The sequence below is a fragment of the Rana temporaria genome, chromosome 12 (genome assembly GCF_905171775.1).
Source record: "Rana temporaria chromosome 12, aRanTem1.1, whole genome shotgun sequence".
Taxonomy (NCBI): Eukaryota; Metazoa; Chordata; class Amphibia; order Anura; family Ranidae; genus Rana; species Rana temporaria.
Window position 1 is genome coordinate 16,631,406 of NC_053500.1, and position 14,583 is coordinate 16,645,988.

Here is a 14,583-nt window from a genome sequence, read left to right on the forward strand (position 1 = left end):
GTTGTCCTATTAGGTTTGTTGTCTCCGGGAGTCGCAATGTTTTATTGATGCTCTGTGCAGGGCCGTCTTTTTTGCATCATGGGCCCCTGGGCAAAGTAATGCTCTGGGGCCCCTACAATGAAGACCATTTTGGGGCATCGTGGGCTCAAGGACCAGCTGCTTTGGGGAAAGTGCAGGGGCCCCCCATGCAGCTGGGACCCCTGGGCAGTGCCCACGTGTACTTTCTCATTAAGACAGCCCTGGCTCTGTGACTCTCAGGACGGGGCAGAGTTCACCAACCAATGTCACCTCCTCTTGAGTACATACATTTTTCCAAGATAAAAAAAGCGGTCATGATTTATGTATGCCCGTCCCCGGAGACGGCTGACCCACTTCCACCTGCCATCGGCGCTGCCCCTCCGCCTGAACGCACACCACCTCCCGCAGATCCGTTACATCTTCTAATGCCGAACAATGTCAAAAGGATTAACAAAGGCTCATTACTATAAGCAAACAAAGTGCATAGTCAGTGTGTACCCTCCGCCGAATTTCATAGGTGACCTCTAATACATTGTTTAGTTAAAGAGCGATTTTACGAGGCTTGGGCGCGATTTTCTCCTTTCATTTCACGCCAGAATAAAAGTGTTTCTTTACGTAAAGCTGAAGTTTAATACGATTTTATGATTTGCCTCCTTTCCACCCAGATCAACATTCAAATAGCTTTTTTCAATAAAACCTTTCTGTTTTTATTGCTTTTTTTTATACATTCTTTATTTAGACCCGAAAGAGACAGGGTGAAGATCCAGTCAGATATAAGGAATAACATGTTGGCACATGGAAGCCCAGGATTTAAAACCTTGGCTTGCCTCAGTCTCATAGGCGTGCGCACAGGGTGTGCCGGGTGTGCCTGGGCACTCCCTAATCACCCCATGTGAATTGGCATTATCCAGGGGCGGTAGCAGGTGGGTGGTTGGGGGATGTCAGTGGCCCGGTGTGAAGGCCCTTATTATATTAAAGGCTAGGTTCAACCAGGGGCGGACTGACCATTGGGACTCTCGGGCACTGCCACAAGGGGGGCCCCCATCAGGGTTGCCAGGCTCAATAAAACCAGGGACAGTATGTAAAAATCTGTGTTTTTTTTTTTTACATCTGTCCCTGATATGTCCAAAACCGACATGCTTTTGATGTGAAAATCCTGAGATTTTAGCTGCCCCGCCTATGCACTGCCTCCTGGCGTGGTGGCCATCTGTAAGCCCGGGGGGCCCCATAATCTTCTATTGCCCGGGGGCCCCATGAGTTGTCAGTCCACCCCTGGGTTCAACATTAGGAACACAGTACACTCGTATTTAGGGTGTAGGGTAATATGCTCCCAATCAACTGTCTTCCACCACCAGAGCTTCCTCCCTGTGACAGCAGGTGGCGCTCATGTGTGTTTGAGCTTTTTTGGTGCACACACTGGCCCGGATTCAGGTAGAATTGCGCTATTTTTACGGAGGCGTTTTTGCCCTGCGCCCCGCAATTTTTTTGCGCTGCCCTCGATTCACTGAGCTGAAGCTCCGTAAATTGCGCGGGCGCGCCGGCAAAAAATGCCCGGCGCAAGCGTGCGCAATTTAAATGATCCCGTAGGGGGCGGGAATCATTTAAATTAGGCGCGTTCCCGCGCCGATCGTAGAGCGCATGCTCCGTCGGGAAACTTTCCCGACGTGCATTGCGGCAAATGACGTCGCAAGGACGTCATTTGCTTCAAAGTGAACGTGAATGGCGTCCAGCGCCATTCACGATTCACTTACGCAAACTACGTAAAATTCTAATTTCGCGACGCGGGAACGACGGGTATACGTAACATTGGCTGCCCCTGCTAATAGCAGGGGCAGCCTTACGCAAAAACCGCCGTACGGAAACAACGTAAATTGCGTACGCAGGGCTCGCGCAACGTTGTGAATCGGTGTTAGTATGCAATTTGCATACTATACGCTGAGCACAACGGGAACGCCACCTAGCAGCCATCGCAAGAATGCAGCCTAAGATATGCGGGCATAAGAGCCTTATGCCGCGCAGATCTTAGGCTGCAGTCGGTAGAACGAGGTTCCTGAATCAGGAGCATTCGTTACGCCGGGGCAAGTAAGCAATTGCGCTGTGTAACCTATGGTTACACAGGCGCAATTGCTTCTTGAATCCAGACCACTAATGCCATAGGCTGCGCCCACCTATGCTCAGCCTACCAGCTTTTGCATGAAGACCAAAACTTCCGGGGGAGGGTTTTTTATTCATGTGTTGTCCTGGAATGACTGTGACCATGAAATGTATTTGTTTTGTTTTTTTCACATTACGCGCGCCGTCTCCGGATTGTGTTTCCACTGTGAAAATTGCACCTTCCTATTCTAATTTTGAATTGTAAAAATATATTCTAATTTATTTCCGCAATAAAGTGTTAAACAGTTTTGCAGTTGTTGGAATAAAAAAACGTCTCCAGAGCTCACACCTCCTTCCCACAAGAGTCCGCCGCGTCCATTCACAGAATAGGGAGCCTTTCACAGCAATTACGGCTTGGTTCACACTGTGCTGGGCGCAGAAGAGCCTCCATGGAAAAGTACTGGTTCCTGAAGAAGCGGTGACGGGGGTCCACCAAGAAAAGCCATAGGAGAAAATAGAGAGTAAAAAAAAAAAAGAAAAGTAGTGGGGTTGCCCAAGCATACAGTGGGCATAAGTGTGCAACTAGAGGGGAGGGAAGCGCTGAAGTCACCGCTTAAATCGACCCTGCTCCTGACTCTCCCTGGCGATTCCAGGGGGGGGGGGGGACGACCCCCCTTGCCCTATGGAGCGGACGCCCATGCTTATACACAATGTAATCAATAACAAACAATGTAATCAATGATATACAATGTAAGTAATGATACATTGTGGATATACAAGGCGTTTATATTGCTGGATAGATAAAGGTAAAGGATTTGTTTGTTTCTGGGGAGTTCCAAGCCATTTATAAAATAATAATAATAATAATACACAATATATGTTGTACTTTCCCTTCAACTCAGAGAAAATTGTTATTTTCTATAATAACGTCCCTCTACATTCCCCTTTAAGAAAATCTAGAGCTTCCACCAGCATGAGCGGAGGATAATTTGGTGTGAAGGAAGCATTTTGTGATCACATATATAGGTGTTAAGCTTCCATGCCGTGGCTGAATTTCAAAGCCAAAGTCTGCAGACATGAAATTCTGTGCAGAGGGGAATGGGGGGGGGGGGGCTGTGCTATTGAGAAGGGGGGCTCTGCTGTAAGGGAGAGGAAAATGGGGGACTGTACTGTGAGAGGGGGGTCTCTGCTGTAAGAGAGGGGAGTGGGGGGCTGTGTTGTAATAGAGAGAAGAATGGGGGGCTGTACTGTAAGAGAGAGAGGAATGGGGGTCTGTGCTGTAATGGAGAGGGGGACAGGGGTCTGTGCTGTAATAGAGAGGGGGACAGGGGTCTGTGATGTAAGAGAGAGGGGAATGGGGGTTTGTGCTGTAATAGAGAGGGGAATGGGGGTTTGTGCTGTAATAGAGAGGGGGGCAGGGGTCTGTGCTGTAATAGAGAGGGGGACAGGGGTCTGTGCTGTAATAGAGAGGGGGACAGGGGTCTGTGCTGTAATAGAGAGGGGAATGGGGGTTTGTGCTGTAATAGAGAGGGGGACAGGGGTCTGTGCTGTAATAGAGAGGGGAATGGGGGTTTGTGCTGTAATAGAGAGGGGGACAGGGGCCTGTGCTGTAAGAGAGAGGGGAATGGGGGTTTGTGCTGTAATAGAGAGGGGGACAGGGGTCTGTGCTGTAATAGAGAGGGGGACAGGGGTCTGTGCTGTAAGAGAGAGGGGAATGGGGGTTTGTGCTGTAATAGAGAGGGGGACAGGGGTCTGTGCTGTAATAGAGAGGGGAATGGGGGTTTGTGCTGTAATAGAGAGGGGGACAGGGGTCTGTGCTGTAATAGAGAGGGGATTGGGGGTCTGTGCTGTAAGAGAGAGGGGATTGGGGGTCTGTGCTGTAATAGAGAGGGGGACAGGGGTCTGTGCTGTAATAGAGAGGGGGACAGGGGTCTGTGCTGTAATAGAGAGGGGGACAGGGGTCTGTGCTGTAATAGAGAGGGGGACAGGGGTCTGTGCTGTAAGAGAGAGGGGAATGGGGGTTTGTGCTGTAATAGAGAGGGGGACAGGAGTCTGTGCTGTAATAGAGAGGGGGACAGGGGTCTGTGCTGTAAGAGAGAGGGGAATGGGGGTCTGTGCTGTAATAGAGAGGGGGACAGGGGTCTGTGCTGTAAGAGAGAGAGGAATGGGGGTTTGTGCTGTAATAGAGAGGGGGACAGGGGTCTGTGCTGTAAGAGAGAGGGGAATGGGGGTTTGTGCTGTAATAGAGAGGGGGACAGGGGTCTGTGCTGTAAGAGAGAGGGGAATGGGGGTTTGTGCTGTAATAGAGAGGGGGACAGGGGTCTGTGCTGTAAGAGAGAGAGGAATGGGGGTTTGTGCTGTAATAGAGAGGGGGACAGGGGTCTGTGCTGTAATAGAGAGGGGATTGGGGGTCTGTGCTGTAAGAGAGAGGGGATTGGGGGTCTGTGCTGTAATAGAGAGGGGGACAGGGGTCTGTGCTGTAATAGAGAGGGGGACAGGGGTCTGTGCTGTAATAGAGAGGGGGACAGGGGTCTGTGCTGTAATAGAGAGGGGGACAGGGGTCTGTGCTGTAAGAGAGAGGGGAATGGGGGTTTGTGCTGTAATAGAGAGGGGGACAGGAGTCTGTGCTGTAATAGAGAGGGGGACAGGGGTCTGTGCTGTAAGAGAGAGGGGAATGGGGGTCTGTGCTGTTATAGAGAGGGGGACAGGGGTCTGTGCTGTAAGAGAGAGGGGAATGGGGGTTTGTGCTGTAATAGAGAGGGGGACAGGGGTCTGTGCTGTAATAGAGAGGGGATTGGGGGTCTGTGCTGTAAGAGAGAGGGGATTGGGGGTCTGTGCTGTAATAGAGAGGGGGACAGGGGTCTGTGCTGTAATAGAGAGGGGGACAGGGGTCTGTGCTGTAATAGAGAGGGGGACAGGGGTCTGTGCTGTAATAGAGAGGGGGACAGGGGTCTGTGCTGTAAGAGAGAGGGAAATGGGGGTTTGTGCTGTAATAGAGAGGGGGACAGGAGTCTGTGCTGTAATAGAGAGGGGGACAGGGGTCTGTGCTGTAAGAGAGAGGGGAATGGGGGTCTGTGCTGTAATAGAGAGGGGGACAGGGGTCTGTGCTGTAAGAGAGAGGGGAATGGGGGTTTGTGCTGTAATAGAGAGGGGGACAGGGGTCTGTGCTGTAAGAGAGAGGGGAATGGGGGTCTGTGCTGTAATTTTGATGTGGCTGCGTTTTGATGGGCACAGTGGCTGCGTTTTGATGGGCACAGTGGCTGCGTTTTGATGGGCACAGTGGCTGCAATTGATGTTTTTGTTTTTTTGAGCACCAGCTGCCACTGTTGCCAACAGTCCATACTCTATGACCATCTGGCATTCTAGAGTGCCAAAGGCCATGGTTAGGGATCCCTCCTTATATAGCCTACACAATGTAAGTTCTATTATAACCAACTCACTTTGCTGCTCCTTTCCAGACAGAAAATTCTCTTGGTTTCCTCTTTCCTGGATGGAATTCTCTTGGTCGTCGTCAATAAAACTGTCCTTGCCTTTGGCCTTGGTTGGTGCCTCATTGGCAGGAGACTGAATACTGGATGCTGAGGGTTGTCCTATTAGGTTTGTTGTCTCCGGGAGTCGCAATGTTTTATTGATGCTCTGTGCAGGGCCGTCTTTTTTGCATCATGGGCCCCTGGGCAAAGTAATGCTCTGGGGCCCCTACAATGAAGACCATTTTGGGGCATCGTGGGCTCAAGGACCAGCTGCTTTGGGGAAAGTGCAGGGGCCCCCCATGCAGCTGGGACCCCTGGGCAGTGCCCACGTGTACTTTCTCATTAAGACAGCCCTGGCTCTGTGACTCTCAGGACGGGGCAGAGTTCACCAACCAATGTCACCTCCTCTTGAGTACATACATTTTTCCAAGATAAAAAAAGCGGTCATGATTTATGTATGCCCGTCCCCGGAGACGGCTGACCCACTTCCACCTGCCATCGGCGCTGCCCCTCCGCCTGAACGCACACCACCTCCCGCAGATCCGTTACATCTTCTAATGCCGAACAATGTCAAAAGGATTAACAAAGGCTCATTACTATAAGCAAACAAAGTGCATAGTCAGTGTGTACCCTCCGCCGAATTTCATAGGTGACCTCTAATACATTGTTTAGTTAAAGAGCGATTTTACGAGGCTTGGGCGCGATTTTCTCCTTTCATTTCACGCCAGAATAAAAGTGTTTCTTTACGTAAAGCTGAAGTTTAATACGATTTATGATTTGCCTCCTTTCCACCCAGATCAACATTCAAATAGCTTTTTTCAATAAAACCTTTCTGTTTTTATTGCTTTTTTTTATACATTCTTTATTTAGACCCGAAAGAGACAGGGTGAAGATCCAGTCAGATATAAGGAATAACATGTTGGCACATGGAAGCCCAGGATTTAAAACCTTGGCTTGCCTCAGTCTCATAAGCGTGCGCACAGGGTGTGCCGGGTGTGCCTGGGCACTCCCTAATCACCCCATGTGAATTGGCATTATCCAGGGGCGGTAGCAGGTGGGTGGTTGGGGGATGTCAGTGGCCCGGTGTGAAGGCCCTTATTATATTAAAGGCTAGGTTCAACCAGGGGCGGACTGACCATTGGGACTCTCGGGCACTGCCACAAGGGGGGCCCCCATCAGGGTTGCCAGGCTCAATAAAACCAGGGACAGTATGTAAAAATCTGTGTTTTTTTTTTTTACATCTGTCCCTGATATGTCCAAAACCGACATGCTTTTGATGTGAAAATCCTGAGATTTTAGCTGCCCCGCCTATGCACTGCCTCCTGGCGTGGTGGCCATCTGTAAGCCCGGGGGGCCCCATAATCTTCTATTGCCCGGGGGCCCCATGAGTTGTCAGTCCACCCCTGGGTTCAACATTAGGAACACAGTACACTCGTATTTAGGGTGTAGGGTAATATGCTCCCAATCAACTGTCTTCCACCACCAGAGCTTCCTCCCTGTGACAGCAGGTGGCGCTCATGTGTGTTTGAGCTTTTTTGGTGCACACACTGGCCCGGATTCAGGTAGAATTGCGCTATTTTTACGGAGGCGTTTTTGCCCTGCGCCCCGCAATTTTTTTTGCGCTGCCCTCGATTCACTGAGCTGAAGCTCCGTAAATTGCGCGGGCGCGCCGGCAAAAAATGCCCGGCGCAAGCGTGCGCAATTTAAATGATCCCGTAGGGGGCGGGAATCATTTAAATTAGGCGCGTTCCCGCGCCGATCGTAGAGCGCATGCTCCGTCGGGAAACTTTCCCGACGTGCATTGCGGCAAATGACGTCGCAAGGACGTCATTTGCTTCAAAGTGAACGTGAATGGCGTCCAGCGCCATTCACGATTCACTTACGCAAACTACGTAAAATTCTAATTTCGCGACGCGGGAACGACGGGTATACGTAACATTGGCTGCCCCTGCTAATAGCAGGGGCAGCCTTACGCAAAAACCGCCGTACGGAAACAACGTAAATTGCGTACGCAGGGCTCGCGCAACGTTGTGAATCGGTGTTAGTATGCAATTTGCATACTATACGCTGAGCACAACGGGAACGCCACCTAGCAGCCATCGCAAGAATGCAGCCTAAGATATGCGGGCATAAGAGCCTTATGCCGCGCAGATCTTAGGCTGCAGTCGGTAGAACGAGGTTCCTGAATCAGGAGCATTCGTTACGCCGGGGCAAGTAAGCAATTGCGCTGTGTAACCTATGGTTACACAGGCGCAATTGCTTCTTGAATCCAGACCACTAATGCCATAGGCTGCGCCCACCTATGCTCAGCCTACCAGCTTTTGCATGAAGACCAAAACTTCCGGGGGAGGGTTTTTTATTCATGTGTTGTCCTGGAATGACTGTGACCATGAAATGTATTTGTTTTGTTTTTTTCACATTACGCGCGCCGTCTCCGGATTGTGTTTCCACTGTGAAAATTGCACCTTCCTATTCTAATTTTGAATTGTAAAAATATATTCTAATTTATTTCCGCAATAAAGTGTTAAACAGTTTTGCAGTTGTTGGAATAAAAAAACGTCTCCAGAGCTCACACCTCCTTCCCACAAGAGTCCGCCGCATCCATTCACAGAATAGGGAGCCTTTCACAGCAATTAAGGCTTGGTTCACACTGTGCTGGGCGCAGAAGAGCCTCCATGGAAAGACTACTCTTCCTGAAGAAGTGGTAACGGGGGTCCACCAAGAAAAGCCATAGGAGAAAATAGAGAGTAAAAAAAAAAAAGAAAAGTAGTGGGGTTGCCCAAGCATACAGTGGGCATAGGCGTGCGAACAGGGTGTGCCAGTGTGCCCAGGCACACCCTGATCACCCTGTGCAGCACAGATTCCCTTTAGTGCCCTGGTTCCCCACTGCCCAGCGCTTCCAGTTTTCCTCCTCTCCTCTCCCTCCAGCTGTTGCTGCGGGGATGTTGGAACATCCCTATAGCAAAGAATGTTGTGCCACCTTCATGACTGCTGTTTGGCCTCCTATAAATCGTACAATTGGCCGGACAGAATTACAAATCCTCATGTGTGTATTCAGCTGTTTTCCTGGAGTCCAGCTTTAGGAATATTATAACTGAAGATGCTTTAGTGAAATTCTGTACACCCACCGGTATCTTTTTCTTACAGTCTCCTGTCACATTGAGACCCGGGCCCACGCTGAGGAGCGACTGCTGAAGAAGCTTTTTCTTGAGTACAACAAGTGGTCCCGTCCCGTGGCCAACATCTCCGATGCCGTTCTAGTGCGCTTTGGCCTGTCTATAGCCCAGCTCATCGATGTGGTAAGTAGCCCACCTCACCTATTTGATATTTCTCAGCCGTGTGACATAGAGCAGTGCTAGCCCTGGCAAGGATACCACTTCACCAACTTAATTAGCATTGAATGCTTCTCAAAGCCCACTGAGAAATGTTGGCCAACTCTCCGATCTTAGCCTTCTGTATCCCACCAACAAAGCAGAGGAGGTCTACAATGGTCAATATGTTAATACTGAAACTCAGACCCGGACTGGCCAATGGCCATAGGGCACACCGGGCACTTGCCCGGTGGAGCCGCGGTGTTCTTGTGGGGCCAAGGTAGCAGAGCTGCTCCTTGAGCCCCCGCCAGTTGCCTGGCCTCTCCGAGGCTGGCTGGCCATTACAGTTCGGCTGTCGGGCTGGGGGCTCTCCCACTGCACTCCAACCTCCCCCAGTGATCTCCAACTCCCCCCCCCCCAGTGATCTCCAACTCCCCCCCCCCCCCCCAGTGATCTCCAACTCCCCCCCCCAGTGATCTCCAACTCCCCCCCCAGTGATCTCCAACTCCCCCCCCAGTGATCTCCAACTCCCCCCCCAATGATCTCCAACTCCCCCCTAGTGATCTCCAACTCCCCCCAGTGCTCTCCATCTCCCCCCCAGTGATCTTCATCTCCCTCCGGTGATCTCCATCTCCCCCCCAGTGATCTCCATCTCCCTCCGGTGATCTCCATCTCCCCCCCAGTGATCTCCATCTCCCCCCCAGTGATCTCAATCTCCCCCCAGTGCTCTCCAGCCCCTGTACACTCCAGTTCCCCCAGAGCTCTCCAGTCCCTCCCAGTGCAAATCAGCCCCCCTGTGCTCTCCAGACCCCCTGTGCTCTCCAGCCCCCCCCCTGTGCTCTCCAGTCCCCCCTCCTGTGCGCTCCAGTCCCCCCTGTGCTCTCCAGTCCCCCCCCGTGCTCTCCAGTCCCCCCCCTGTGCTCTCCAGTCCCCTCCCCCGTGCTCTCCAGTCCCCTCCCCCGTGCTCTCCAGTCCCCTCCCCCGTGCTCTCCGGTCCCCTCCCCCGTGCTCTCCAGTCCCCTCCCCCGTGCTCTCCAGTCCCCTCCCCCATGCTCTCCAGTCCCCTCCCCCGTGCTCTCCAGTCCCCTCTCCCGTGCTCTCCAGTCCTCTCCCCTGTGCTCTCCAGTCCCCCCTGTGCTCTCAGGCCCCCCTGTGCTCTCAGGCCCCCCTGTGCTCTCAGGCCCCCCTGTGTTCTCAGGCCCCCCTGTTGCTCTCCAGCCCCCCCCCTCAGTGCTCTCCAGCCCCCTCCCCCAGTGCTCTCCGTGCTCTCAGGCCCCCCTGTGCTCATCAACCCCTGTACTCTCCAGCCCCCCTAATGCTCTCCAGCCCCTCCCAGTGCTCTCAGGCCCCCCTGTGCTAATCAGCTCCCCTTTACTCTCCAGCCCCTCCGGCTCCTCTCTTCTTTTTTTATACTCAGTTGTGACACGACGCTACTCTTATATCAAGACATTTCTTGTATATCAAGACAAAACGTATTAAAACATTTAGCTTGTCTTGCAAAATGCTCTCAAACCAAGTTACTCTCAAACCAAGGTTTTACTGTACAAAACAAAATTAGATTAATGTCAATGAAATGTACTATTTCATTTGAAGATTCTGATCCAAATCTCTGAATAACCAAAAATGAGTCCGAATTTATATTCGGACCAAAACAAATTGTTGTTCCTGAGGCATTCGTAATCCAAATCAGGAGAGCAGCCTATGGTGACAACATGACTCCCCCATACATGCAGCACTGTGAGTCCGCATTTCACCATAGGACAAGAAGAGTGTTACTGGCAGGATCACCAGGTGAAAATTATAGGTAAAACGGGCATAAAAGAAAATGAATGCAGCCACCACCTCTATGGACTTATAAGCTATAACAACTAAAAAATGTTGTCCTTGGGTTTAGAAACACTTTAATAGACTATCAAATGGGATGAAACAAAAATCTAGGTAGTGCTGTAAGCAGGGCCGGATTTGTTCTCCCTGCCGCCCCAAGGCCAGGTTCCGCAATGCACCCCCTTCCCGACAACCGACCCCCCCCCCCCCCCAAATCAACTGAGAATGGGCGGCACGGTTAGTTCAAATATTTTTTATTTATTTTTTACTTTTTTATCACTTTTTTTTTTTGTAGCTTGTCGCTTACTTTTATTAATTTTTGTATAATTTTCTTATTATTTTCCTTATTATTTTTTCTTATTCTTTAAATTTTTATTTTATTAATTTAATTATTATTTCTTATTATTTATTTATTTTTTATCAATTTTTTTCACTTGACATGTTCTCTTTATTGACCCTGTCACCTCCAAAACAGGAGTCCTAGCACTGTGCTAGAACTCCTGTCACAGCTGAGATGGGAAGAGCACAGCTCTCCCCTCTCTCTGTGTACATCGGCAGCAGGGACAGGAGACGGACTCGGTGGCCAGGGGGAGGACGGAGTCCCAAAGACAGAGTCAGCAGAGAGAGGTATGTGGGGTGGGGGGAGAGGGGAGGACGGACGGGAGCACACATTTTACAAGTGATTTCGGCGACATCGCCGCAATCACTTGTTAACGAGCGAGCGGATTCCCCCATAACTTGCCGCCCTTAACTGTATATTACTGTACGTTGGGGGACTCCATGCCACTGCCGCCCCTTGGCGCCCTGCCTCCCCTAAGCCTGGCCTCAGTGGCCTTGTGGGAAATCCGGGCCTGGCTGTAAGCGTTGATTTCCCACCGTCTGTTGATGAGAACAGTTGGGCTCCACACACAGGGAGATGATCAGTACTAGAAACGCTCATCTGACGCTACATCCTGACCAGGCTTGCTGGCCTCCTTCCATTTATTTTGCTGACTCCATCAATGATGATAATACGATGATCGCCCGCAATAATTTGAGTCTCACTAGAGATTCCTCGGCCTCTGCCTGATGCATAAATAAATGTTAGGGCTCCTCCGTGGCTTTATACTCTCCCTTGGGCTACAATTAGATGGTATTTATAGTAATTAAAGTGCTTGTTTTCCCTAATTGGTTAGAAGCTTACCCAGAATTTCAACAATCCGAGGAGCTTTCTGAGAGATGAGATCTCAGTAGACGAAGTCGATGAAGAACCAAGTGAAGTTTGGCTGGATGATTCTAAATGTTGGACGCATTAATTCTTCGTTATAACATTGGGGGGGGGGGTTGGGGGTGTTCTGAAGTCCTCAGATATAACTGAGCACAATGTAACCAACTGGAGTGTTGCGCAGGATAGAACAGGAAGTTGACATGATTTCCGGCAGGATCAACAGGTGAATAGATGTGCAGCCAGGTGCTTAGCTAAGAATGGAGATTGAGAAAGACACTGGCTGCAGCTGCAGCAGGTCAACGGCTAAATCAGGAGGGAGCTGCTGAGCAGAAAGAGTTCAATAGACTGAGTTGGGTAGCAATGCATTGTGGGAACTGTAGTCCAGAGGGGACAGAATCTACTGCAATCAAGAGCTTTTAAACTGCATTTCCCAGAGGGAAAGTGCCAGGAGGGGGGAAAGAGCTGGATTTTCCCAGGTTGTACGGGACACAGCTTCCTCTTGCCATGAGGGAGATCATAGAGTGCACATCGCTGTCTAGTGTTGATGGTCACTGCTGGCCTAAGGGACTGTCCATACAGCCATCTAGTAGCCTTTTTGCTGCCTGCATAGGTGTGCGCAACCTAATGGATTAGGGTGTGCACCCCAAAGCTCCAACACATATGCGTTTGACATATTTACCGGCCTCTTCCCCGCTCTCCATCCTGAAACAATGCGGTGAAGGGGGAGCAAAGGAGCACATGGGTGACCCGGGCAATAGAAGGAAGAGGAACATGGAAAGAAGGGGTTGCGGGGTGGCATATGTTAGTACCGATCCTCTATATTTTCCTTCTGTGGCAGCTGAATGTTGACAAAAGCGAGAGGAGGAGAAGCCTACTTTCAGCTGCTGCAGGAGGAAAATACAGATCAGTTCCACTAAATTCTACACCCGCCACCTCTCCTGTCTAGATTCTGAGGGTCGGCCAGGAAGGATTGCTGTTAACCTGCCACCTGTCCACCATTGACAGGTTGCCAATCCCAAGATTAGTGCGTGCCCAGGCGGCACACCTGGCACACCCCTTGCGCACACCTATGGCTGCCTGCAGGCTTGACTGGGACTATTTTCATGTGTGACCATGGTAAAAACTGAGCCCCAAAGCTAGCTGACTGAAGAGTTTGGACCAAAGACTGTCCCTTTACAGCTGCTACACAGAGACCTTTACCATGCATTGCTTATGCTAAGAGGTACCTTTCAGGGGACATTGCACTATATGCTATACTTTCTTCTAGAGTGTACTCTAGACTAACGGGATGTCACTGCAACATATTGGTGGCCTGAGAAGCATCCAAAGTGGTGAATCCAGGTGCTCTGACAGCCAGGGTCACCTGGGTGCAAAACAGAGTGTGGAATAATTGCTGTGTGTGATTGGGTGGAAAGCTGCAATATCGCTGGCACTGGTGAGCTGCTGCTGTTGGGATTTATTATCTTCCACTAGAGAAAGAGACTGAGCCCCTTAGGAACTGTCCATACAGCCATCAAGTAGCCTTTTTGCTGCCTGCAGGCTTGACTGGGACTATTTTCATTTGTAACCATGGTAAAGACTGGGCCCCAATGCTAGCTGGCTGAAGAGTTAGATGGAGAGATGTAGCCAGAAGGAACAATGGAGGGATATAAACTTGGAGAGAGGAATGGAGTCATATAGATGGAGAGATATGGGTAGAGAGACAGTCTATATCTCCCCATCCCTTTCTCCATCCTTCTCTACATCTCCCCCATCCTTCACCATCTATAGAGATATATATGGAGAAAGGGATATAATGTAAATGGATAGATATAGATGGAGAGATGCAGAAGGAGTGTTAGTAGATGAAGAGAGTGATGGAGAGAGTGTTGGAGATATAGATGGATGAAGAGATATACTATAGATTGAGAGAATGTTGGAGAGTTATAGATGGTGAGAGGGGTGGAGATATGTAGATAGAGAGAGGGATAAAGAGATATACTATTGATGGAGAGAATGTTATAGATAAGGAGATGGATGAAGAGATACTGTATACTATAGATGGAGAGAGGGATGAAGAGATATAGATGGAGAGAGGGATGAAGAGATATAGATGGAGAGAGGGATGAAGAGATATAGATGGAGAGAGGGATGAAGAGATATACTATAGATGGAGAGGGTGTTATAGATGGAGAGAGCGTTGGAGAATTATAGATGGAGAATTATAGATGGAGAATTATAGATGGAGAGTTATAGATGGAGAGTTATAGATGGAGAGTTATAGATGGAGAGTTATAGATGGAGAGTTATAGATGGAGAGTTATAGATGGAGAGTTATAGATGGAGAGTTATAGATGGAGAGTTATAGATGGAGAGTTATAGATGGAGAGTTATAGATGGAGAGTTATAGATGGAGAGTTATAGATGGAGAGTTATAGATGGAGAGTTATAGATGGAGAGTTATAGATGGAGAGTTATAGATGGAGAGTTATAGATGGAGAGTTATAGATGGAGAGTTATAGATGAAGAGAGGGATGGAGAGTTATAGATGGAGAGAGGGATGGAGAGATATAGATGGAGAGAGTGTTGGAGAGATATAGATGGAGAGAGTGTTGGAGAGATATAGATGGAGAGAGGGATGGAGAGATATAGATGGAGAGAGGGATGGAGAGTTATAGAT

The 14,583-nt window shown here is 49.8% G+C and overlaps 1 protein-coding gene across 1 annotated transcript in view; it reads left to right on the top strand.

Moving 5' to 3' along the window:
- Positions 1 to 14,583, top strand: part of CHRNA4 (cholinergic receptor nicotinic alpha 4 subunit) — a 73,982-nt gene that overhangs the window by 21,895 nt on the left and 37,504 nt on the right. Inside the window, exon 2 of the mRNA XM_040329771.1 lies at positions 8,730 to 8,881. Within this exon, the coding sequence (XP_040185705.1) occupies positions 8,730 to 8,881 (152 nt within the window). The remainder of the gene's footprint in view (positions 1 to 8,729; positions 8,882 to 14,583) is intronic.